The sequence below is a fragment of the Ambystoma mexicanum genome, chromosome 13 (genome assembly GCF_040938575.1).
Source record: "Ambystoma mexicanum isolate Mex_15411 chromosome 13, UKY_AmexF1_1, whole genome shotgun sequence".
NCBI classification, from domain to species: domain Eukaryota; kingdom Metazoa; phylum Chordata; class Amphibia; order Caudata; family Ambystomatidae; genus Ambystoma; species Ambystoma mexicanum.
The window spans coordinates 593,966,829-593,990,476 of record NC_090938.1 but is presented as its reverse complement, the minus strand read 5'-3'; the positions used below and the strand labels follow the sequence as shown (position 1 = coordinate 593,990,476).

Genomic DNA, 23,648 nt, shown 5'->3' with positions numbered 1-23,648 from the left:
CAAGTTCGCTCTTTCACTTCCCTCCTTACCCATGTCCAGTTGGGAGGATCCCCTCACCCCCTGTCCCGCTGTGGCCCAGCAGCCCTCTTCCCCGCGCCTCTCTCCAGCCAGATTTCCCGCATCCCTTACATACCTCACGGGTCTCCAACTCCATCTTCTCTGCGGTCTCTAGATCCCAGATCGCTGCCCTGAAGCGCCGCGTGCTGCACGTCTGCAGATGTTACACAGTCTTTTTTGTGTCACACTTAGGTGCAATGGTCCATAGACAGGATATCTTAATATGATAGCCATACTGTTTGTTTTTCGCGTATTTCGTTTTATTTTTCTATGTTTGTAATGCAGCTCCCACACCAATTTTCTTTGTGATTGGAATTATTTCATGAATCCAGTTTGTGATTTAAACTTTCTGTTTGTTTTCTTCAAATTTCATAAAGAACCGAAAAATACGAGTAATTTATCAGCTGACTTTGCATTTTGTTTACAAGGTCCTTGGAAGAGTACCCCACACCTTTACATGAGATCACACATATTATACCCAGGGATCCGAATAAGACCTCTAAACTGTGGTAATATATCACATGGTCGTTGGAAGTTAGAAGTCCTGCATGTTACATGGAGTCAAAAAAATTATTCTAATTTGTGTCGAGACTATGAATAGGTAATTCAAATGATATGATAATTTTGTTTTATGGCAATCTGTGTTGTGGTTCTTGCTCTCTGGGTAGCTAGTAATCCACATGAATGAAAGATGCACTTCCCTTGACAATCACTCGGAGGATCAGTCACAGCTACCTATGGCATGGGGTTGATGCACTGAATCAGTGATATCTGTGGAGCAGTCTGGATGGAAGCAGAGAGCACACAGTGGTGCATCCTTGAAGCTGTAGGTCTTTATCTGGAGTATTAGCCTGATTCTAAGGAGTACAGGCAGCCAGTAGTCCCCTCCTCTGTAAACAGGATTATACTTGGTTCTGTTCACGTTTGGGCCACATCAAGCCAGTGTATGAGGGCCACATCTGATCACAGCTTTTCCATCTCTGTGGAGGTGGAATGTTGAGACCAGCAGCATCTTCTACAGGTTATTAAATTGGAGACTTGGAGATAGGAGAAAAGGTGTCCTGACAGCAGTATAGTCTTTAGTAATGTGGCCCATGTGGGGATAAACCCAGATTTGCCCCAGCTGATCAGGATGTTAGGTGTTTTGGGGTCATATGCAGCCTTTGAAACAACAGTGGGCTATGGTTACGGCCTGTTATCTTTGGCTCTTCAGATGTGTTGGACTACTACTCCCATCAGTCATTGCAGGGAAAGCCAGTGTTGAGGGATGATGGAAGTCGCAGTCCAAAAAGTATGGAGAGTCTCAGATCACAGATTCTGTTGTCAGTTACATGCTACACAAGCATGACACATAGTTGGCTCAGACCATCACAACTGAGTAGCACTTAACAGAGCAGACACAATCACTCTCCGGCCTTTCATATTTTCATAGCCTTGTGATAAAAAGTAGGAAATCCTGCTCCTAATTTCTGCGGGGGTTTAGTTGTAGTGGTGGTGGTAGTTGCTGCAATTGTCACTCAAAAGGAAGAATGAATGGAGAAAGTTGCACGCTCACCTCTGTCTTGCTCCCACAGGCACCAGCGGTTGGTCGCCAGCGCCTGGAGATAAGCAACCTTGGCTTCAGATTGACCTGAAACAGAGATGCAAGATCAGGGCGATTGCAACACAGGGGACGTTCAACACCTACTACGACTGGGTCACCAGATACATTCTGCTCTACGGGGACCGGATATCAGGATGGAAGCCATATTTTCAGCAAGGAAGCAACTGGGTATGCATTGGCCCAAGGAACCACTTGTTTGCAAACTGTGTGTGTGTGGATAGACAGGTCTCTGATAATGTTCCCACCAGGTCTGGGTGCTAAGGGACCTGTGAGGTTTAGTGTAGGGGCTCTTCTGTCATTGGTCCACTGGGCTCGTGCAAGTGAAGGTCGCTTCCACCTTGTGAAATGTCTTGGATCTTCAATGTTCCTGCTTAAGAGTCCTCTGCAACAGCCGTAGTAAGACAGATGGGTTTCACGATCAGACTAAAATTGTTTTTTTCCCTTTACGGTGGGGTGCTTGCACCTTAGAGGAGAGGGTCAATCAGCAATTAATTTGGTGCCCCTGAAATTTCATGCGTTCCAGTTTCTGCCCAAACCACAAATATGATGCCCCTATGGTGTTTGCATCCAAACATTGTATTCACTAATTAATTCAATGTTTGGATGACACCATTAACTTTTTTAGCTTTCAGCAATCATGACTACGGTTAATGTGCTAAATTTCTAAGGTAGGAAAACTTCATAAATCACCTTTGCATTTTTGGAGGAATGCACTGGTATAAGCGTGGAGTGGGCAGAGTACCACGCCTGGCTGTGTCCCTCTTTATTCATGAGCAATGGGTGGCATGACTTCCACGTGGCTCGCCCCTCCGGGCTCAGGCAGTTAATCCACAAGGGAACGTATTTGCATATGCCAGGGTACTCCTGGGTAATGAGTTTCTCGATTGGGCAGTGGGCTTTGGGCTCATTGTAGAGGTTCGTCGCCTTGTGTTTTAGATTTTGCTGGTCAGAGGCCATGTATTTGAGCAATCCTGCCGGGAGGGAAGCGGCTATGCAATGTGCCTGTTTAGTTGGGTACCCAACAGTTATCCAGCTTTAGTAGCAGACGTAGTTCCCAGGTCGGTCCTATCTCAGTTCTCCGGTAAGTAGTGCATGGCTCCTATCAAAGGGTAATAAGGAGGGTGGTGCTTCATGCAGTTGGCACTGGTACTTGCTGAGCAGTGGTTGCCCATAGTGTGGATGGCCTCGGATAGTTCCTCATTTGTCCATTGGAAGATGTATCTGAAGTTGAACTGTCAGCTTGGAGAATAATTAGCTAGATATTCTATGAAGCCACATATGGAAAAGGTGTCAGTGATATGGCAAGGTTAGAAAGACTCTCTTCCAGACAAGAGAATACACATGAAGGATTGTACTACTTGTTTTCTTCTACTGTGTGTCCTTATTATGGATGATATGGGCGTCTGGTTGGTGCTGGAAAATGGGATCAGGGGTGGTATAGGGGTGGGATAGTTATGGTTAGTGTATTTGCTTACTTATATTTCTCATGATAACTGTTGTACTTTTGAACATGAATACATGAAACATTTTCAAAGTAGCACTTAGCTTTGATCGACCAACTGTGTGTACCATTAGCATAATCCAAGGCTGCGGGGAAGCACATGTACCCAATGTCTTCTGAAACAATACATTTCTGGGGACACATGGATCTTCCCGGACTGCTTGCTTCAAAAATGCTCTAAAGGTTGGACAAACCCAAATGTGTCCACACTCTGTTGTTCAAAAATACCAGGAGTTGCGGAGAGGACAAATGTTCTAATACCGCCAACATCGGAACTAATATGAGGCCTACAGATACAAACTTGTCCAGATGGACAATCCTAGAACAATGCTACACAACCAGACAATGGGAGTGACGGGTGCTCACCCTGTTGGCTTGTGGCTATTCCTTAGAGGGAGGGCTATCCGGGTGTGACAGCCTATTTTCTTGTTGCTGTGTGGTGGACACATAGATCCGTCATGCCTGTTGGTTCCTAGTACATTCTATTTAAGGTAGGACAGTCTCCCTGCCTATTCCCAAGAAAATACTCGGAGGTGAGATAATCCAAATGTACCCATCCTGTCGGACAATAATAATCTGCCCATCCTGTTCACTGCTGTCCTATTCCTCCAAGGTAGTGTAATCCTGAGGGTTCCAGGTGATTTTGCTGAGTTTTTTTCATCGCAGTAGATTTCATCGAATTAGATTTTTGAGAACGGTTGATTTTGTCGCAAATATCTGCTGTGATGAATTCTGCTGCGGCAAACCCCTCCCCCACCCCCCAACCCCATCCTGTGTGCGTCCTTTTTATTCTTAATCTATCCCTTTGAGGTAGGATCACCCAAGGGTGCCTGCTCATCCTGTTCAGTCCATGCCTACCCTTCTGAGGTAGGACAATACAAGGCTGACCCTCCTGATTATTCCTAGTGTATTCCTTTCAGGTAGTAAAACCCAAAGGAGTCTAAACATCCTGTTCATTCCTGGGGCAACCCAAGTGTTCGCATCCTGTGAAATCTTGGCATACTCCTCTGGGCTAGGTCAACCCAGGTGCACCCATCCTGTTCACCCCTACAATATTTCTTAAGGTTCGATTACCCAAGTGTGCTCGTTGTGTTGGAAGTTGGGCAGTCTGCGTATGTCCTTCCTGTTCGCTGCAAGCTATTCCTGTTCCCAGGAGGGAGATTACAAGTGTGCCCACGTTGTTTCAAGGTGGCAGAGTTCAAACACTCCTGGCATCATCCTTTGATGAAGGCGAACCTTAGTGTACCCAGGATAGCCAAATGCTACCTTCACAGCAGTGGCGTAGCCAGGATTGTCTAACAAGTGGGGCCTGAATCTAATGTAGTTGGGCCCACTGCAGTGACATTAACATCTGTAAATGGCCACACAGTGCTGCTGAGTGGGCATTTACAGATTGTGGGTGGGCCTTGCCCGCTCAGGCCGGACCCTGTCTATGCCTCTGTTTCACAGGGGTATAGAGGCAGTTGTGGAGGTGGCGTTTCCCTCTGACCTATTACTGTTCAGGGATTCAAATAGCAAGACAGAAGAGCATGCCCTTATTATCACGGGTGCCTGGTTCCTATGGACATCTCCTACTATTCGCTGGTTAAATCTATTGCAACCCTACTGAGAAGTGTCAGTACTCCCCCCATTGCAATCGCTGCAGTCCTACCTACAAGTGCTGGAATACTCACGCTGAAGCCATTGCAACCCTACTGAGAAGTGTCCGTACTCCCCCCATTGCAATCACTGCAGTCCTATCTACATGTGCTGGAATACGCACGTTGAAGCCATTGCAACCCTACTGAGAAGTGTCAGTACTCCCCCATTGCAATCGCTGCAGTCCTACCTACAAGTGCTGGAATACTCACTCTGAAGCCATTGCAACCCTACTGAGAAGTCAGTACTCCCCCCATTGCAATCGCTGCAGTCCTACCCACAAGTGCTGGAATACTCACTCTGAAGCCATTGCAACCCAACTGAGAAGTGTCAGTACTCCCCCCATTGCAATCGCTGCAGTCCTACCTATAAGTGCTGGAATACTCACGCTGAAGCCATTGCAACCCTACTGAGAAGTGTCAGTACTCCCCCCCATTGAAATTGCTGCAGTCCTACCTACAAGTGCTGGAATGCTCACGCTGAAGCCATTGCAACCCTACTGAGAAGTGTCAGTACTCCCCCCATTGCAATCGCTGCAGTCCTACCTACAAGTGCTGGAATACGCACGCTGAAGCCATTGCAACCCAACTGAGAAGTGTCAGTACTCCCCCCATTGCAATCGCTGCAGTCCTACCTACAAGTGCTGGAATACTCACTCTGAAGCCATTGCAACCCTACTGAGAAGTGTCAGTACTCCCCCCATTGCAATCGCTGCAGTCCTACCTACAAGTGCTAGAATACTCACGATGAAGCCATTGCAACCCTACTGAGAAGTGTCCGTACTCCCCAAAGTGTCAGTACTCCCCCATTGCAATCGCTGCAGTCCTACCTACAAGTGCTGGAATACTCACGCTGAAGCCATTGCAACCCTACTGAGACGTGTCAGTACTCCCCCCATTGCAATCGCTGCAGTCCTACCCACAAGTGCTGGAATCACTGCAGTCCTACATACAAGTGCTGGAATACTCACGCTGAAGCCATTGCAACCCTACTGAGAAGTGTCAGTACTCCCCCCATTGCAATCGCTGCAGTCCTACCTACAAGTGCTAGAATACTCACGCTGAAGCCATTGCAACCCTACTGAGAAGTGTCAGTACTCCCCCCATTGCAATCGCTGCAGTCCTACCCACAAGTGCTGGAATACTCACGCTGAAGCCATTGCAACCCTACTGAGAAGTGTCAGTACTCCCCCCATTGCAATCGCTGCAGTCCTACCCACAAGTGCTGGAATACTCACGCTGAAGCCATTGCAACCCAACTGAGAAGTGTCAGTACTCCCCCCATTGCAATCGCTGCAGTCCTACCCACAAGTGCTGGAATACTCACGCTGAAGCCATTGCAACCCTACTGAGAAGTGTCAGTACTCCCCCCAATGCAATCGCTGCAGTCCTACCTACAAGTGCTGAAATACGCACGCTGAAGCCATTGCAACCCTACTGAGAAGTGTCAGCACTCCCCCCATTGCAATCGCTGCAGTCCTACCTACAAGTGCTGGAATACGCACACTGAAGCCATTGCAACCCTACTGAGAAGTGTCAGTACTCCCCCCATTGCAATCGCTGCAGTCCTACCTACAAGTGCTGGAATACGCACGTTGAAGCCATTGCAACCCTACTGAGAAGTACCAGTACTCCCCCCATTGCAATCGCTGCAGTCCTACCTACAAGTGCTGGAATACGCACGTTGAAGCCATTGCAACCCTATTGGGAAGTGTCAGTACTCCCCCCATTGCAATCGCTGCAGTCCTACCTACAAGTGCTGGAATACGCACGTTGAAGCCATTGCAACCCAACTGAGAAGTGTCAGTACTCCCCCCATTGCAATCGCTGCAGTCCTACCTACATGTGCTGGAATACTCACGCTGAAGCCATTGCAACCCTACTGAGAAGTGTCATTACTCCCCCCATTGCAATCGCTGCAGTCCTACCTACAAGTGCTGGAATACTTACGCTGAAGCCATTGCAACCCTACTGAGAAGTGTCAGTACTCCCCCCATTGCAATCGCTGCAGTCCTACCTACAAGTGCTGGAATACTTACGCTGAAGCCATTGCAACCCTACTGAGAAGTGTCAGTACTCCCCCATTGCAATCCCTGCAGTCCTATCTACAAGTGCTGGAATACTCACGCTGAAGCCATTGCAACACAACTGAGAAGTGTCAGTACTCCCCCCATTGCAATCGCTGCAGTCCTACCTACAAGTGCTGGAATGTGTACTTTGAAGCCATTGCAACCCTACTGAGAAGTGTCAGTACTCCCCCATTGCAATCCCTGCAGTCCTATCTACAAGTGCTGGAATGCTCACGCTGAAGCCATTGCAACCCTACTGAGAAGTGTCAGTACTCCCCCCATTGCAATCGCTGCAGTCCTACCTACAAGTGCTGGAATACGCACGCTGAAGCCATTGCAACCCAACTGAGAAGTGTCAGTACTCCCCCCATTGCAATCGCTGCAGTCCTACCTACAAGTGCTGGAATACTCACTCTGAAGCCATTGCAACCCTACTGAGAAGTGTCAGTACTCCCCCCATTGCAATCGCTGCAGTCCTACCTACAAGTGCTGGAATACTTACGCTGAAGCCATTGCAACCCTACTGAGAAGTGTCAGTACTCCCCCATTGCAATCCCTGCAGTCCTATCTACAAGTGCTGGAATACTCACGCTGAAGCCATTGCAACACAACTGAGAAGTGTCAGTACTCCCCCCATTGCAATCGCTGCAGTCCTACCTACAAGTGCTGGAATGTGTACTTTGAAGCCATTGCAACCCTACTGAGAAGTGTCAGTACTCCCCCATTGCAATCCCTGCAGTCCTATCTACAAGTGCTGGAATACTCACGCTGAAGCCATTGCAACCCAACTGAGAAGTGTCAGTACTCCCCCCATTGCAATCGCTGCAGTCCTACCTACAAGTGTTGGAATGTGTACTTTGAAGCCATTGCAACCCTACTGAGAAGTGTCAGTACTCCCCCCATTGCAATCGCTGCAGTCCTACCTACATGTCTTGGAATGTGTACTTTGAAGCCATTGCAACCCTACTGAACAGTGTCAGCACCTCGTCCTTGATATTTTTGCTGACCTATTGAGAAAGGCTGCCACTTTTATTTTCAGATAAAAGAGCTAGTGTTACACAGAGCCTGTCAGTGTGGTTCTATGTTCTCTCAAGGAATGTTATTTATTTGATGGCTTTTTCACCGAACCTTTTTTTAATGAAAAACCCATTGAATTATTATTATTATTTTAATTTGGGGTGTACGTCCGGAGTCCCCTTTGCTATCTTTATTTTTAATATTCCCTAGCCCTCAAACCCTTAGATACCTATCCCCACCCCAAATGTATTTCCGATGAAACATTTTCGGTAAAAAAACATTGAAAAAATGGCTGCCTTTGTAACAACGTCGTACCGTTAGTCCCTGCCCCTTTCAAGGCTTGTATTCTTATTTAGTGCAGTCCACGATCTTTTCAGAGATATCAGGCGTGGACGTTAACTGGGCACGTGGGAAAAACCCCTATTATCTAAGTCATTGCAGAGGTTGGGTAAGGAAAGGATCTTTCAAAGACATCATCCTCGAGAGACATACAATCAATGCTTCTTACATTACAGTACATCAGTGAGGCTGCTTCCCAATAGGCAGCCCTAGTCAGCCATGTTGTTTAATTCCTGTTGTCTTTATCCATTTTCGCCTTCTAGACGTTTTTTGGAAATGTGAACAACTCTGGAGTGGTCCGCCACGACCTCTACTACCCCATCATGGCCCGGTATATCCGCATCATTCCGGTGGCGTGGAACCCAAGAGGGAAGATTGGGCTCCGAGTGGGTCTTTTTGGTTGCGCCCATCGTAAGTGTGTGCTGTCTGTTGAGTTTCTGTGTATGCATGCTGCTAAAACCCCAAATCACGAACACAGTCACACTGGAAAAAAGACTGGTTTTCGAGACATTGGGGCTCATTACGAGTCTGGCGGTATCCGTGCCGGTATTACCGGTGGGTTGCCGCTGCACCCGTAAATATTTAACGGTGCCTGACTTGCCGGTAAAAACAGGGCATTACAAAAAAAGTCAGACGCCGGTAAATTGGAATTCCCCATTGTGGGAATGGGGAACATGGAAGCACTGGCACCGTTAATAACAGTGCCGGCGCTTCCGTGATGGTTTGCTTATCGTGGCCGCTGTCTCTGGCAGAGTCCGATCTTTCGGCACAGCGTTTCCGGCAGGCAGACTCATAGTTTGCCAGTTCGGAAACAATAGTGCCGGTAAGCTTACCGCCACTGTTTTTTCCGGACCGTCAAACTTGGAATGAGCCCCCTTGTATGCTAAGATCCAGATACACGCACTCAAAGTAAAATGCCCCATTACATGCTGGTTGTATAGTGTGGGGGGAACAGTTTGGTGTGTGCATAAGGCATTAGATCTATCAACTGACCCTTATGCTCCTGCAAGGTGATCCTCGTAGTGCTCCAGTTCACCAGCTATTTAGAGGCTGTGAGCAATACTGTGTTCCCTCAATTCCCGTTCCCTCTTTCTGTTCATGCTGAGTGCATTGAGGAGGCTATACTACTAACCAGCACACTATCTCATCGTGTTGCTTTCCTTCATTCTTATCTCTGCCTCCTCTACTGCCTCCTAAACTCCCCTCATTGCTCTGCGTCCTTTGCACTACCTTAGCAATGCATAAGAAAGGTACTGACATGCTAAAATAACAGATACAATACCTAACATGGCACAACATAGCATACCAGAGAAACACACATACCTCTATTCTTTCATTATTCTCAGTTGTTGAAGTGAACACATCTTTATTTCGAAGGCTAGAACCAACATAAAAGGCAAAGTACAAAATTAAATATACAATAGCTTTCACTACAAGTTCAAAACAGTTTCCTTTTGCATGCATGCTTCAATCAGTGATAGGACTCCTTCTATGAACAAATACACAACAAAGGCAACATCTTTCTTCGGGACTAAACAAAAATATGTATAGCTTCTTTGATTGTTCGGCAATTAGATCTTTTTAATAGCCGGATTAAGAATTGAGTCTAAGTGTAAGCGATAGTGGCCAAAAGAATGAAAACATGTGCTAGATTCCCCGAAAAAATGTGGTATTACATGGACACGAAGCACACCATCTTTGTCCAGAGCCGAGAACTCAACACAGACAGTACTGGTAAACAACTAGCCTTCAAGTAAAATATAAGACCCCTTTTACATGAAATCAAAAACCACCCCAAATAGTCAGCATTTGAGGCATTAGACCCATCTGCAGAATACTGGCGGACAGAGAAATTCAAGATTTCTACACAGTAACAATTGGACCTGCTTAGGTCCATGAACCTCCCATGTACCAGTAGTAAATCCTTCCTTGAAATAGTATCAGATCAGCTGAAAAAATTCCCAAGGCTTAGTTAGCCAAACTCTTTCTTTAGCTCAGTCAGCCAGGGAATTGCCATGCATATATCAGAGGCTAGCAACTCTTTAATCATTTCGTGGGTCAAGTGTGGGTTGGCTTGTGACCAAAATCTGATCTAAAATGTCAAATGTTTAAGATTAATTGTATCACTTATTTAATCCAATCCTAATTCTTGATGAATCATATAAATTGGTGCGCTTTTGACAACTCCTAGGAGTTATCGTAAGAATTTATTTTCCTTTAGTTGAATATCTTTTATTTGAGAGAAACCCCACACCTCAGCCCCATACACACAAACTGCTACAAGCCTAGCCTGATAGATAGATTGTTAATGCAATGCCGATGGTTACATTGCCCATATCTCTTCCAAGGTTTGTAATTGCTCCTGTAAGCAACTCACAACTAAGAGTGAGCAATTTACAGTATGCATGTTCAGTTTCTTAGAACTTTGTCTATGGTTAAAACCTGTTCTTTTACCTGTCTTTGTCATTTATGTTATTCATACTATCTGATGATTTATAGTATTATTATTTATTACTGTTTTTGATTCCATATTTGTCACACAATTTTTACTATGCAACACATGTTTTCAGTCGGATATGTATGCCACTATAATAAAAGATTGCAGTCGAGAAACGCGTGAGATATTCTTCGTGACTCCTCCAACACGTTACTAAAAACTATCAAATGATTAGAATGAATACAACACATTGAGTTGTTTTGCAAAATGGTCATGTTTGTTGATTTTGCACTCTGATTGCTCCATTGTCATGTGCAAATTTTAGGTAGGGGCCTCATTACATGGTAGGCGGTGAGCCATGGCGCTATTAGCGCCATGGCTCATGCCGGTAAAATACCGGCACCGCCTTGGCGGAAAGGGGATTTACTGCCCCATTCCAAGGTTGGAGGGGCTGTAAATCCCCCTTCCGCCATTGCCCTTCCCCATTCCCATTTCCGCCCCATAGGGCTCTATGGGAATGGGGAAGGCGCTAATTACGGCACCGCAATTTTGCGGTACCGTAATTAGCTCCCAGGTCCCTTAGCGGGTTGGATTTTAACGCCTGCAAAAAGCAGGCGTTAAATCCCCCAACCCGCAAAGGGACCTCGTAGTAAGGCGGTAGGGATTTACCGGTACCGGTATTTTACCGGTACCTGTAAATCCCTAACGCCATCCGTGTAATGAGCCCCTTAGTGTTAATACTTTGATCTCTCAAATTCTCTCCACTATTGAATGTTATACCCAAATAATTACATTGGGATAACCATTCTAGTTTGTGGTCGGATGTGACAATACCCAGTAAATTACGACAGTGTTTGCCTACACGCATATGTTTTGATTTTTTAACATTTAGAATCACATCTCTCTGGTAAATGTAGTGGACATAGCCTGTCGTGAGCTTCTGGAGGGCCAACAGAGTGCGGGCCTGTAAAGCAACATCATCCGCATAAGAAAGAACGCATACATGTCTCCACGCAATGTTTGGTGCATCGTTTGTGATTTCATTTAGCTCGGATGCAAGAGTGCTGACATAAAGATTCAATAAAAGTGGTGCTAGCACACACCCTTGCCTAACGCCACGGAGGACAGTAAAGGAGGAAGTGACTTTCCCCGACTATCCAATCTCACAACTGAAGAGACCAATAGATGTACTAAGGGTGTAGATAGACCAGGAGTACGCAATAGCCCCCCCCCCACCAGGTTAGCCCACCTTACACTGTCAAAAGCCTGGCTCAGGTTAATAAACCCCAGGTAGACGGACAACCATGCCCGCACATATTTATCCAGTATCAGCCTGAGGTTTAGGACCTGCTCGGCCGTGCCCACTCCCGCTGGAATCCATATTGTTTCTCGGGCAAGATTTTGTTATTTTGTGCCCACTCAATTATGGGACTATGTACAGCCCTTCCCAGCAATTTTGCACAGGAATTGATCAAAGGAATAGGGCGATAACAGCTGGGATCAAATCTGTCACCTTTGCTAAGGAATGGTACTATAATGGATTTCTTCCAACTCGGTGGTATTTGATCGTTTGCCACTGTATCACTAAAGGTCTTGGTAAAGAATGGCACCCATTTCAGGTGATTTACCTTGAAAGCGTCAAGGGCCACCATATCCGAGCCTGGCGAAGTGAGGAATGTGGTCCAAGTGTTAAGATCAATGACACTGCAAACAAGGAGACTCTCAACTTTAGCGATCCTAAACTTAAAAAAGACAACAAGCACCTTTCCACCTCTTTTCTTGTTAGGATATGCATGCAGTATTTGAGAATCTTGCTGCCCTGATTGGTGGAAGGATAAATACACCAAACCTCGGACAATTTGGTGATAGGGAAAGCACTTGAAATGTACAGCATGTCTATCCAGTGCTCGGCTGCTTGTCCTCAAGCAAGCTCGCTTCGTTACCATTCAACAATACAGTTCGTTTCAGTTCCTACCATGACCTCCCCGAGTTCACACAATACCTCTTTTTTTCCCGTAACTGCCCATTGGTTCAAGCACTGCGCCACCTGTGGTGTTTCACTCTCAATTTGTCTCCGGATCAAAGCGCCCTCAGTTCACCAGGACCATCCTTCCATTCCGTAGTGCTGGCCACCCCATGTTTTGCTTGTTTTTACAATGGCATTTAAATAAGCTCATCACCATAACACAGTGTCCATTGATAAATTCACCCGGGAAAGAGCCGGCGGGGGATACATTTCCCAAAAAATGCAGCCCCAGTAAAATAAAACGCTTTCCCCAAATATTCTACAATTGCAGTTTATAATATAAAATGATACCCCACCTATAATATTCGGGGAAAGCATTTTAGGGGTCTGGAAAAAAAGGCACCTACCTGGTGACTTTTTCCAGGCGACATTATCACATGGAACCCATAACACTCAGTGAAGCCGATGTTGGCAGTTTCCACAATGCGCAGTAAAGAAGGCTTTCTCATTTTCAACAATACCCAACGAAGCATAAGTACACAATTGTCCATTTACCAAAAAAAAATGTTAATCGTTTCCACAATGTACAATAAAACAGATGTCAGTGAAAACACCTCAATGCAGGTGCTCCATATCCAACTAATACTAAAGTTTACATATAATACACCAAGTTTATTATCGTCATAATCTGGCAAGGATTACTTCAGTTTGTAGAGGCACTTTGAACTCTCCAGGGACATTGTTAGTTAGTGACTTGTAATAACTGAACATCATATCATATTGTGTGCATATCACATTCATAAATCAAAACAAAGATTGCCACAATTAACAAAAACAAACTGCACAATTAACAGAAAGAAACTGCCAAATGCATGGCCACGAGTTTCGCCCGTCTGGGCTTTTTCAAGGCAAGAGTCATAATGTCTTAAAACAATAATAGTGATATATTTTGTTTCAGGATTCCTTATGACAGCAAGCTGTTTGCCAACATGTGCAATATTGTCAATCTGAGACAAGTCTTCAAACAAGGCTGGTTCCCATGAGCACTGTTGCTAAGTGGTTAGTAAAGGTCCATTAAGCGAACTTCAGGCAAGAGTACGGAAGCCGCACGCAGCTGAGCTCATCAAGGCAGAGAACACTCTTGCCTATAGGTCGCTTAATGGACTAGCACTAACCACTTAACAATAATGTGTTTCTTTGATTTATGAATGGGATGTGCGCACAATGCTCAGTCATTGCAAGTCACTTACCAACAATTTCACTGGAGACTTCCAAGTGTCTATGCAAACTCAAGTACTCCTTGCCAGTTTATGATGATAATGCACTTGGTGCATTATGTGTAAGCTTTAATACTTCTATTGAATGGAGTGCCTGCATTGGAGAGTTTTTTCTTGACACTTGCACTTTGGTATACGTAGCAACTGGCTGTGTGCTACTCAGCCCGTAGCTAGCTGCCCCATAGCACGTCCAGCACTCTTAATCAGCTGCAGCCCTGTGGTCTGACAACCACTGTTAGTTTGAATACATTAGAACCGATGCCCGCAGTTTGCAGAGTGCCCAGTTATGCAGAGGTTCACAATGCCTGGGAAAGTACTTTACTTGAATGTACACATACCAGTCTCACTCCTACCCATCCAGTATCCCATGCAGGGTATTTTCGGCCCTGGGGCGCCAAGTACATGTGTGCGGAAATCCACCACAACAACGTAAATAAAATGCTGAATGCGCTTTTACCGCGCATTCGGAATGAACGAAAATGACAAAGCCCAAAATACCGAACTAGGTGAGCAGGGGTTGCGGGGGTGTCCCCCACTCACCTATTTCAGCCTTATGGGCTTAGGGTGTTGCGGGGGTGTCCCCCGCATACATGAAATGCGAAGTGGGGGACAAAACAACAGAGTTCGAAAAGCTGGAGGTTCAAAATGCGAGCAAGTCGGCTTCGAATCTCGAGTTTTTCAGAATTCGTTATTTTAACGTAGATCCCATGGGTGCTGCGGGGCACCCTCCGGGGAAAGCCATCAGCGTTAAATTTCCCTATACTTTCAATGGAACTTTCCTACAATCTCTCCACCGGCACCTCCGGGAAAATCAAAAGTCACTTTCCCGGTTCTAGCTTGTAGGGAAAACCAGGGAATGTCCGAGGTGCAAAGCTTCTAGATGACTGGCAGTGAGTGAGTCACGTCATATCTCCATCTTAGACCACCTCCAATAACACTCCAGAGGTCTTCCTCATGCAATGGTCTGTGTGCATCTAGACTAGAACTGGAACACCACATAGTCTTATGTAAACATTCTGGTTCAGAGCAGGGCATCATTGTTGCTGCCCATGTGATGGGGAATGTATGGTTGCTCAGTGGGAGGAGAGAACCAGGGTGGGAGGTTTTAACCTTCACAATGTGGTGGCCCTTCTCTTTACTACCCCACTGTGGGAAATTGAGATTTTTTTTTTTTGTTGGATCCCAACAGCGGGGAAGAGGGAGGAGGAGGGGAGGGGAAGAAGCGGAGGTGGAGGGCATGCCGTTCGCACCCCCCAACCCCATAAACCGTTGCCCCTTAGACGACTAATCATGCAAACCTGGAAAATAAACCAATGTAGGGCGTGTTTCCTACAATGCTGCAAGCAAAGTATAAAAGGTGAACACATTTTAAACCTTAAAAGCTGTGCTAAAATATTTCCTGCAGAATACAATCTTAGCAAGGTATTTCACAGGGATCCTGATCAAAAGTTCGTGTCTTGCCCCGGTTCTGAATTCTAGCTTCAGAAGCACAGCATCTTAATACAGGCCAAACACATTAAAATAAATGTAGTGTGCAAATGGATTACTCCAGAAAAGAGATCCAGGAAGACTTTCTTTGCTGGATCTCAGATCCGGGGAAATCCAGCCCAATGCCAGCACTGTATAATCTGGGCCAATATCAATGGAACCATGTTCTCAATCGTGGTCTGCCCCCGTTACCAACCATTGTAACCTAGTACTTGGCATTCAACCAGTGTGCCTGATGTGGGCAAGGCTGCATGTCCAGGACTGAGCTCCTAAACAGGCAGCATGACATGATGTGGTTACCTTTCGCTTTCTCGGACATGTTAGAAATCAGTCCTGCTTCCAGGATAGTGTAGCTCAGAGTTCCGCAAAACCACAGCTCTCCAGTTGTTTTGAACTATGACTCTCGTGGTCCCTTATCATTGGGTACATATGGCCCTTGGAACGTGCATCTGTTACTGTATGAGATTACACCAGAATAATTTGGAGTCCAAATAACCAGACAAACTCAAGAAGATGGCAAGTTACTGTTTTATTAACAATTATCTAAAACAGGACGTTTACAACAAATATCAACGGACATACGCTCAGTCTCTTAATGATTTCCATAAAAAATACAATTCATATACGTCATTATGTATCAGAGTGATGTCATAGTACCCGGCAATAGTGAAAAACCTATCAAGGGCAGGATTGGTTAAGGGAGACATCTAGATATACAATAATATAGTAACTAGGATTGTTATTGGCTGTCCAATATCAGGTGGAAAACTTATGCCTATCTCTTCAAACATGTAATTTCAGAAAATCAGTCACACCCTGTTTCATTGGTCTCTCAAGCTATAAGGTCCTTTGTTATATGAACTAATACAATTGGTTTGGCACGCGTGTGCCGTGTTTGGAACATTCGGTGCATTTAGCAACACATAAGCCAAGACCCAGGTGCAGGGAGATAGGACATGAAGCCTACCACTGTCATGCGCCAAATGCCAATTCACTATTCAACATTCAATATATTCCATATCAGAATATCACTAACCTGGTTCCAATGCAACAGTGTGAGGTAGTGAAAGTTCCTCGGGTCACCCTACTCCCCAGACCCAGTAAATGAGGCAAAGGGGGTAGGATTTCCAGGGAAACCCTCTGGGGAAGAAAACCCTGGATGTCTTCTCAGGAAGTTGATCTTCGGTTACTGGTCTAGAATCTCGTAGAATCCTTTGGGGATGATCTTGAAGCTGACTGTGGCCCTATAGCCGCTTACTGCAGTGGATCACAAAAATGGCTTTGTTAGACTAAGAGAATAGGGAGGAGGTACTTGTCAGATAATAATTCAGGAGAGTTTTACCTATAGAACTACCGCTACGGTTTCAAGGGTCGATTGTCAGTGCTTTTGAAGAGGGGGCGCCAGAGATGTGTCGCTAGAATACAGAGAAAAGATGTGAGGAAATGTTGATAAGGAGCGAGTGGTTAGAATCTAGACAGCGTTCCCGGTTACTGGGGAAACGTACAGAGACGCAGAAGAGCCTGTGATCTAATAGGTATAATAAGAGCTAGTATTTGTAACTACAATGCTGAGCAGGGATGTCTTCCGTCTTCTGAGAGATTGTGGACGGCACGCAATCCCACTGACTCCCTGAGAAAACAAAAGATCCGCTTCATGAGCTCTAGCCAGTGTCGGAGCACTTGGGTTGCTATGGGATACCAAACACGTTCATACCCGGAAGGACGCAGCACTCCAAATCAGACTTTAGCGTTCAGCTACAGCTTGCAGGTTTTTCTGAAGTCTGTGGAAAGACTGTAGATGCAAATGAGTTCAAAAGTGGACAGCAGTGAAACCGATTGAGAGGAAAGGAAAGTCAACTCATAAAGCAGCATACCCAGTGACATGCGGAAAGAAGCTTGCGGCAAGAGCCGATCTGTGCAGGTATTCCGTGTCGGCGGCTGGAACTGAAATCTATACCTAACGGGTAGCAAGGAGATATTACACAATCAGGAAGGAATCAAGGGACAGAATAGATCAGAGACACTAAGGAGATTAACTCACGAGTGTTGGCTATGGAGAGTAGCAACGCAGAGTGTGTCCTGACGCGCAGGCAGTTGAGGCTTTCGTGTTGCAGGGGGCAGAGTCAAAGATCCAGGAAGGCACAGAGAGTCTGAAACCACACAGTAGAGACCAGACACCATCTTGGGGGTAGGACAAGATACAGTATTGATGCGGCACCATCTATGCCACAGGGACCAAAGGAATCAATCCCTCATGACAACCACCCAAATAGCCCAGCATCTCTCATCACCCATGCCTTCTGCCATGAAATTGTCTTTGTACTTGGCCTTGCAGAGAATTCTCGTCTTGGAATGCACAGGAGTGAGGGCACTAGCTATTGTATCTGGAACTCCAAGTTCAAATTCTATTTCCATCTGTGACTCACGTCACAAGAGAGCACGATTTGGTTAATTCGGCAGCTTTTAAATGCTTTAAATGAATTACAATTTGGCATCCTTTGTGTTCTTTCTTGCAACTTAATGTGAGAGGATTCATCCTGGGCAAACATGTTCTTCTTCAGCATAGATAGCTGACCTTGATTTCTAGGATCTTGACTTCATGCCAGACAGCCTCGCCACGCAGCTTCAGCAACCGGTAATTCTACTGTGGCACAGCTTTCCGTTCCCCTTTCATGGTTTTTGGCTTCTTTATTTCATGATACCAATGTCCAGTTTTTATACAATGGCAGCTTCACCTGCATTCTACTCACTACCTATAGCTACCCTATATGATGACTTCATCTATCCTGCGTTTCAGCGTTTGTACATTCATTAAACTTCTGTTTTCTGCAGTACTTTCTACCGTGTACTTTTCTTCTTTTACACTTGAGAGTTTACTTGATTCTTTACAGCACCTTTCTCCTCTAAGAGCGATACTTTGTCTTCATTGAGTATCTCTGTACATCGTGCACAGGTTCTTATGATGTAAATCGTTCATTTTCGTAGCTCTTTCCCATACTCCTTCAGGGAGTTCCTCCTGGAGGCTGTCATTACCTCGTGGGTACATTCAATACGGTTGTCTCAATGGATATCTCCTCCAAATACTTTGTGCGTTATTGGTACGATAGCTGGTGTCAGACAGGGCAGGGCCTCATGGCTCCAATACAGGGGAGGTAGGGGGTATGGTCTCTTGCGGATGTATAAGTCTCCTCTTCTACAATTGACTATAATAAACAGGAGGAGGATCCCGATAATTTATAATGTGGTGTGAAGTTTCAGAAATAACAAATGCACCTAACCACAGAGTTTCCACCTGTGGTAGGAAACTCTCTGGTTAGGTGCCCTTATCATTGATTACATGGGCTCGAGCTGTTGGGAGTTGTAGCCCAAAACATCTGCAGAGTCAAAGGTTGCAGAACTCTAGTGTAGCTGAAAAAGCAGGGACAACCCCTAAGGAACTGAGGAGGCATGGTTTTACCAAAAAAAAGCAAAACACAAAGACACAATGGGGGTCATTATGACCCTGGCGGTAGCCGTGCCGGTAAATACCGGCACGGCTGCCGCCAAATACTGGCACGGCTGCCACCAGAGCCATGAATTTTCTGGCACGCGGGAATGGCCAATTACCGGGGCATTACAGCCCCGGCGGACTCAGTAATTGCCTATTCCCGGGCGCCAGAAAATATTACTCCCCATTCCCATTTGAGTCATATTGGACTCAATGGGAATGGGGAGGACGTATGCACCGGCACCATTCCTGAATGGTGCCGGTGCATCCGTTGCGTTCTGTGAGCAGGTGCCATGACATGGCGGGCTGAAAGGCTCCCACTCGCAGAACTCTTAGTTTGCCGGTCCGAAACCAACGGTACCGGCAAGCTTACCGGTACCGTTATTTTCCACACCGGCAAACTTGTAATGAGGCACAATGAAATGTAGGCAGAGGCAGAATATTTATAAAAGGAAAATGTAATTCACCCTTAGTTAAGAATGGAACATACAGGAAGAATAGTCAAATAATTGTTTCTATGTCATATTTCTGCTTTATTAAGGTCGCACATCAAAAAGACTGATTTATTTTGGCCGTCTCATGTGCAAAGCGGAAATAACACACTTCTGGGCGGTTTCACCCCCCAAACCCACTCAGGAAGCCATACCCCTGGCCACCCGCCACCACAGACACACTGACCTATACCCACAAACATGCATGCACACTCATGTTTACCCACTACCCCTCCCTTACACACTTCACAATCATTGTCCTGCTAACACACAGACACTCACTAACATTCTCACACTCTGAACACACTTACCAGAATCTAACAGTTCGATTTGGAGAGACCGCTCAAGGCAACCGTGAAGCGGTCTTTATAAATCGATTTGTTTTCTCGCTTTTTTTTAAAAACGAAATAAAATTCACTCCCTACGAAATAATCCTAGCAATCGTATCCTCCTTGTCAAGGTTATACTTATAAACGTTTATGAAATTTAGATGACTTTAACTTTGGTCCAATTTGATTCAGGGAATGTGTTTTTCAGTTGATCAAGAAAAAATGTATTCTTCAGAAGATTTAGGGGGATAGTTTAAACCATAAACAAAGAACCATAAACAAAAAATCTTAAACATGCATAAATAATATGATGGTAATTTCATAACTCCAAGAGACACCTTACTAGCTGTGCATGGATATCACACATCATTTGAGGGCTTGTCAAACAGTTAAATAAAGAGAGATCCCTCGGCACTACAAGTCATGGTTCTGGCTGTATTTCACAAGCAGAGGGGCACGCGATGGGGACACTCTACTCGTGACATCATCAAGCAGGAGAGATTCAGGCCCAGCTGATCAGCAATGTCTGCATACATTTGGCACCCTATATACCATGGGCTCCTCGATGTGCCTTGTGCCACACTTTGTGCCCTTTGCTGCTCAACGTACTCCACACCGCCAGTGGTCGAAGAGAGCGTGTGCATTAGGGAGCGGTTGGGAGCGGTGCTCCTCTACTTTTTTTAATTAAGTTTTATTGTTCCTATACTTTTATTTTAAAAAGAAACCATTCCGGAATGGTTTGGTTTTAAAATAAAAGTGTTGGAAGAAGTTAAAATGTGCACTTTTTGTGCACTACACTGAACGTTCCCTTAAACAGCAGATGCATGTGTTTGGGGGTTTGTATTGTGCGTGGGAGTGGGCGTGGTGATGGGGTTTGTGGGGAGTGGGTGTAGGCCGGCAGGGAACATAGTTCATTTTTCCATATCCTCGGCTATAGCCGTGGTTATCTCTTGCATCGAGAGAAAAACAAGATGGCAGCTATTTCATTTCTAAAAACACCCATTTTTGGGTAAATCCCTGAGCTATAGCTATCTATTTTTGAGTAGTGGGCACCCCATTCTCTGTTAAATATTTAAATAACTACTGCACAGAATTACCTCAAACCATGCATGGATCGCTTGTCAACAGTTCGTGCCCAAGTTGTTTCGGATCTGGTCCAAATCCGTCCAGCGGTTAGGGCAGTGCACTTTGGCAAAAATTGACCTTGTTTGTCTATGGGAAAATTAATGGGAAGTAAGCCGTACTTTTGGCAATAAATGTTTTTAGTCTTCATAATAACTTTTTTTTATTTTTAACAAATCTTTATGAAACTTTGTAGACGGGGGGCCTGCGAGTTAATCACTTTCCGAAATTTCGATCACATCTGTTACTCGAATCAAAAGGTATTAACGATAGAATATTGAGGGGTTCCTATAGGATTCCAACTCACCTTAACTATATAGCGGTGACCGCCGCCCTTTAATACATACATACATATGTAGGCTGGCGTTTTTGCCCTGCCGCAAGCCTGCCCTTCACACTCACAATCCCTTGTAAATAAATGTATAACAAATCCAGAAAATATTTCTAACTTTTTTCCTTGGCATCAATGTTCCTTCACTCTGCCTCACTTGACACTTCAAGGTCTATGGTTGTATGTGCAAGATTCTCCCGCCAAATGAACTGGGTGCTTGTGGCTGGCCGCAATCACATGAACAAAACAATAAAAAGGTTGCCCTAATTTAATTAAAGACCCATCGGACCAAATGGGGATCATTCAACAAAAAACACAAAGAAGAAGGTCCCATGTGTGTTATATGAACAGTCACAAAGCAATATTCAATAGCAACATTTCATTAAGAAACACAAATTGTATACACTGAATTTGGTGGTATCAGGTAATATTTTCTCCAGCAAAAATATCGCCGTACATACGGTCGTCGGGAACGGCCATAGGCGATATTTTTGGTGGCGAAAATATTAGGTGTGGGGGTTGCGGGGGTGTCCCCCGCACATATAAAAATGATGCAGGGGTTGCGGGGTGTCCCCCGCAGGGTCCATGTGTTATTTCCGCCGCAAAAATATGGCAATATTTTTGCATCGCGATATTCTTGCAGCGAAAATATCACATGGAACCCCGAATAAACAATAATATAAAGACAAGTACCTAAGTTCAATGAAACCCAGAGGGAAAATACCATCAAATAACTTCATCTATCAGACACACGTCTCTACACAAACATAACGCACACATTAATCATACCTAACCAACACAATTCATGTGATACATAAACCAAAGGGAATTCACACAAATAGCAAGCTATAAGGAATAAAAAAGACAGTCTACTTCTGTCAGGTATACACTTGAAAGCCGATTAGAAACCTACAACTATATGGACCCGTGGTACAAACATCTCTCCGACTATCCTGAGAGGCTATTCAAAAGAAAACACATCGCACAAAACATAATTGATTCATCAATGGCCAACTCGAGAGTCGCCTTTAGGTGGCATCATTTTCGTGAACACCGCCTTCATCAGGGCCACAAACGCCCTTTTTCAGGTAGAGAAAAATGTCAATGATGGATAAACACACTTTTCTTTGAGTGACGCAACTCAAATGGGTGGAGCCAGAGCCTATGTAGAGCGCCACAATGGTGCTCCTTGATTCAGAGCAGACAGCATGGGTTCTGAAATCATGTCACTGTCACACAACTCAGCAGGCAAAACTGCGACCGACATAATGCAAATAGATGGCACTCCTTAGTTTCAGGTAGGCACCATTAACTTGCCCCCGTAGGTGTATTGGGAATTTTCCCGCACATGCCACTTTATCGGAACATCACCAAACGGTTTTCGGAAGCACAGGATATCAGAAGGACCGCCTTGACAAGACATTCGTCTGGTGGACCGACTGAACAAAACTCCATGAAAGTCAGATCAAAGTACACATTAATTGCAGATCACGCTGTCACACCGCAAGTTAGGATTCAATTATGATGTTTTGTGCATTGTGTTTTCTTTTGACTATCCTCTCTCGATGGTCCACCACCGTGCTTTTTTTAGGGCCAATAGACCAACGTGAATGCTCGCTTTCAGCATGCATGTTTATGCCATGTCTCAATTCCTCTGTTTTCAATATTCCCACATTGCAGATTCGGACATCCTATCTTTTGACGGCGACGACATGATCTCCTACCGCTTCAGAGGCAAAGCCAACCGCACCGTGTCCGACCTCATTGCTTTTAACTTTAAAACCATTGAAAGGGATGGAGTCCTGATGCATGGAGAGGGTTCCCAAGGTGATTACATCACGCTAGAACTCGAGAAAGCCCAGCTCGTGCTTCACATCAGCCTAGGTAAGAAAGATCATGGCAACGGTTTACACTATTCATGTTGTCCTTTGTATATCACCACACCACTCCTAATCACAATGCACAATTGCATAAGCTTGGTGCTGTGGAGGGGAGGCCTGTGCGTATTTTCAGCGTGATCATTGCACTGGCGGGGATGGGAGACACAGGGCCTCACCAACGGCTGATTGGCCGTTAGGTTGTGACTGGCGTTATGTTGCATCGCTGCCTAGATGTCTACCTTTGCGGCAAGGGGTGCAGAAAGCAACATCTACCAAACCTTCCACTTATAATGAGGATTTGACCTGTTGGAGGGGATACGCGTGGTGGGCTGAAGCTGGGTTAGGTTTATGGTAGGGTTGTTTTGGGGTAGTAGAATATAGATTATGGATTTGGTCCCTGAGTCAGGAGATCCTTAGATCAGCAAAAATGGACATTGAGGTTATACTTGTTTAACATGGGGACGTAGTGGGGACTACCTGATCCAAGAACAAAGAGTTAGGGCCAGATGGGAAGGATTGAATGAATGGATAGGAGGGGTCAAAGGTAATAAATGAAAGCGGGATGGGGGAATCAACAGTTCCTGATAAGGAGACTGATAGGCAATTGATAGAGGAAC

General features: G+C 45.2%; 1 protein-coding gene across 1 annotated transcript in view; it reads left to right on the top strand.

The window, feature by feature from the left end:
• The window catches only part of CNTNAP1 (contactin associated protein 1), a 419,356-nt gene that overhangs the window by 150,584 nt on the left and 245,124 nt on the right, over nucleotides 1-23,648 (top strand). Inside the window, exons 3-5 of the mRNA XM_069634419.1 lie at nucleotides 1,632-1,828; nucleotides 8,487-8,634; nucleotides 22,832-23,035. Coding sequence (XP_069490520.1) covers nucleotides 1,632-1,828; nucleotides 8,487-8,634; nucleotides 22,832-23,035 — 549 coding nt within the window. The remainder of the gene's footprint in view (nucleotides 1-1,631; nucleotides 1,829-8,486; nucleotides 8,635-22,831; nucleotides 23,036-23,648) is intronic.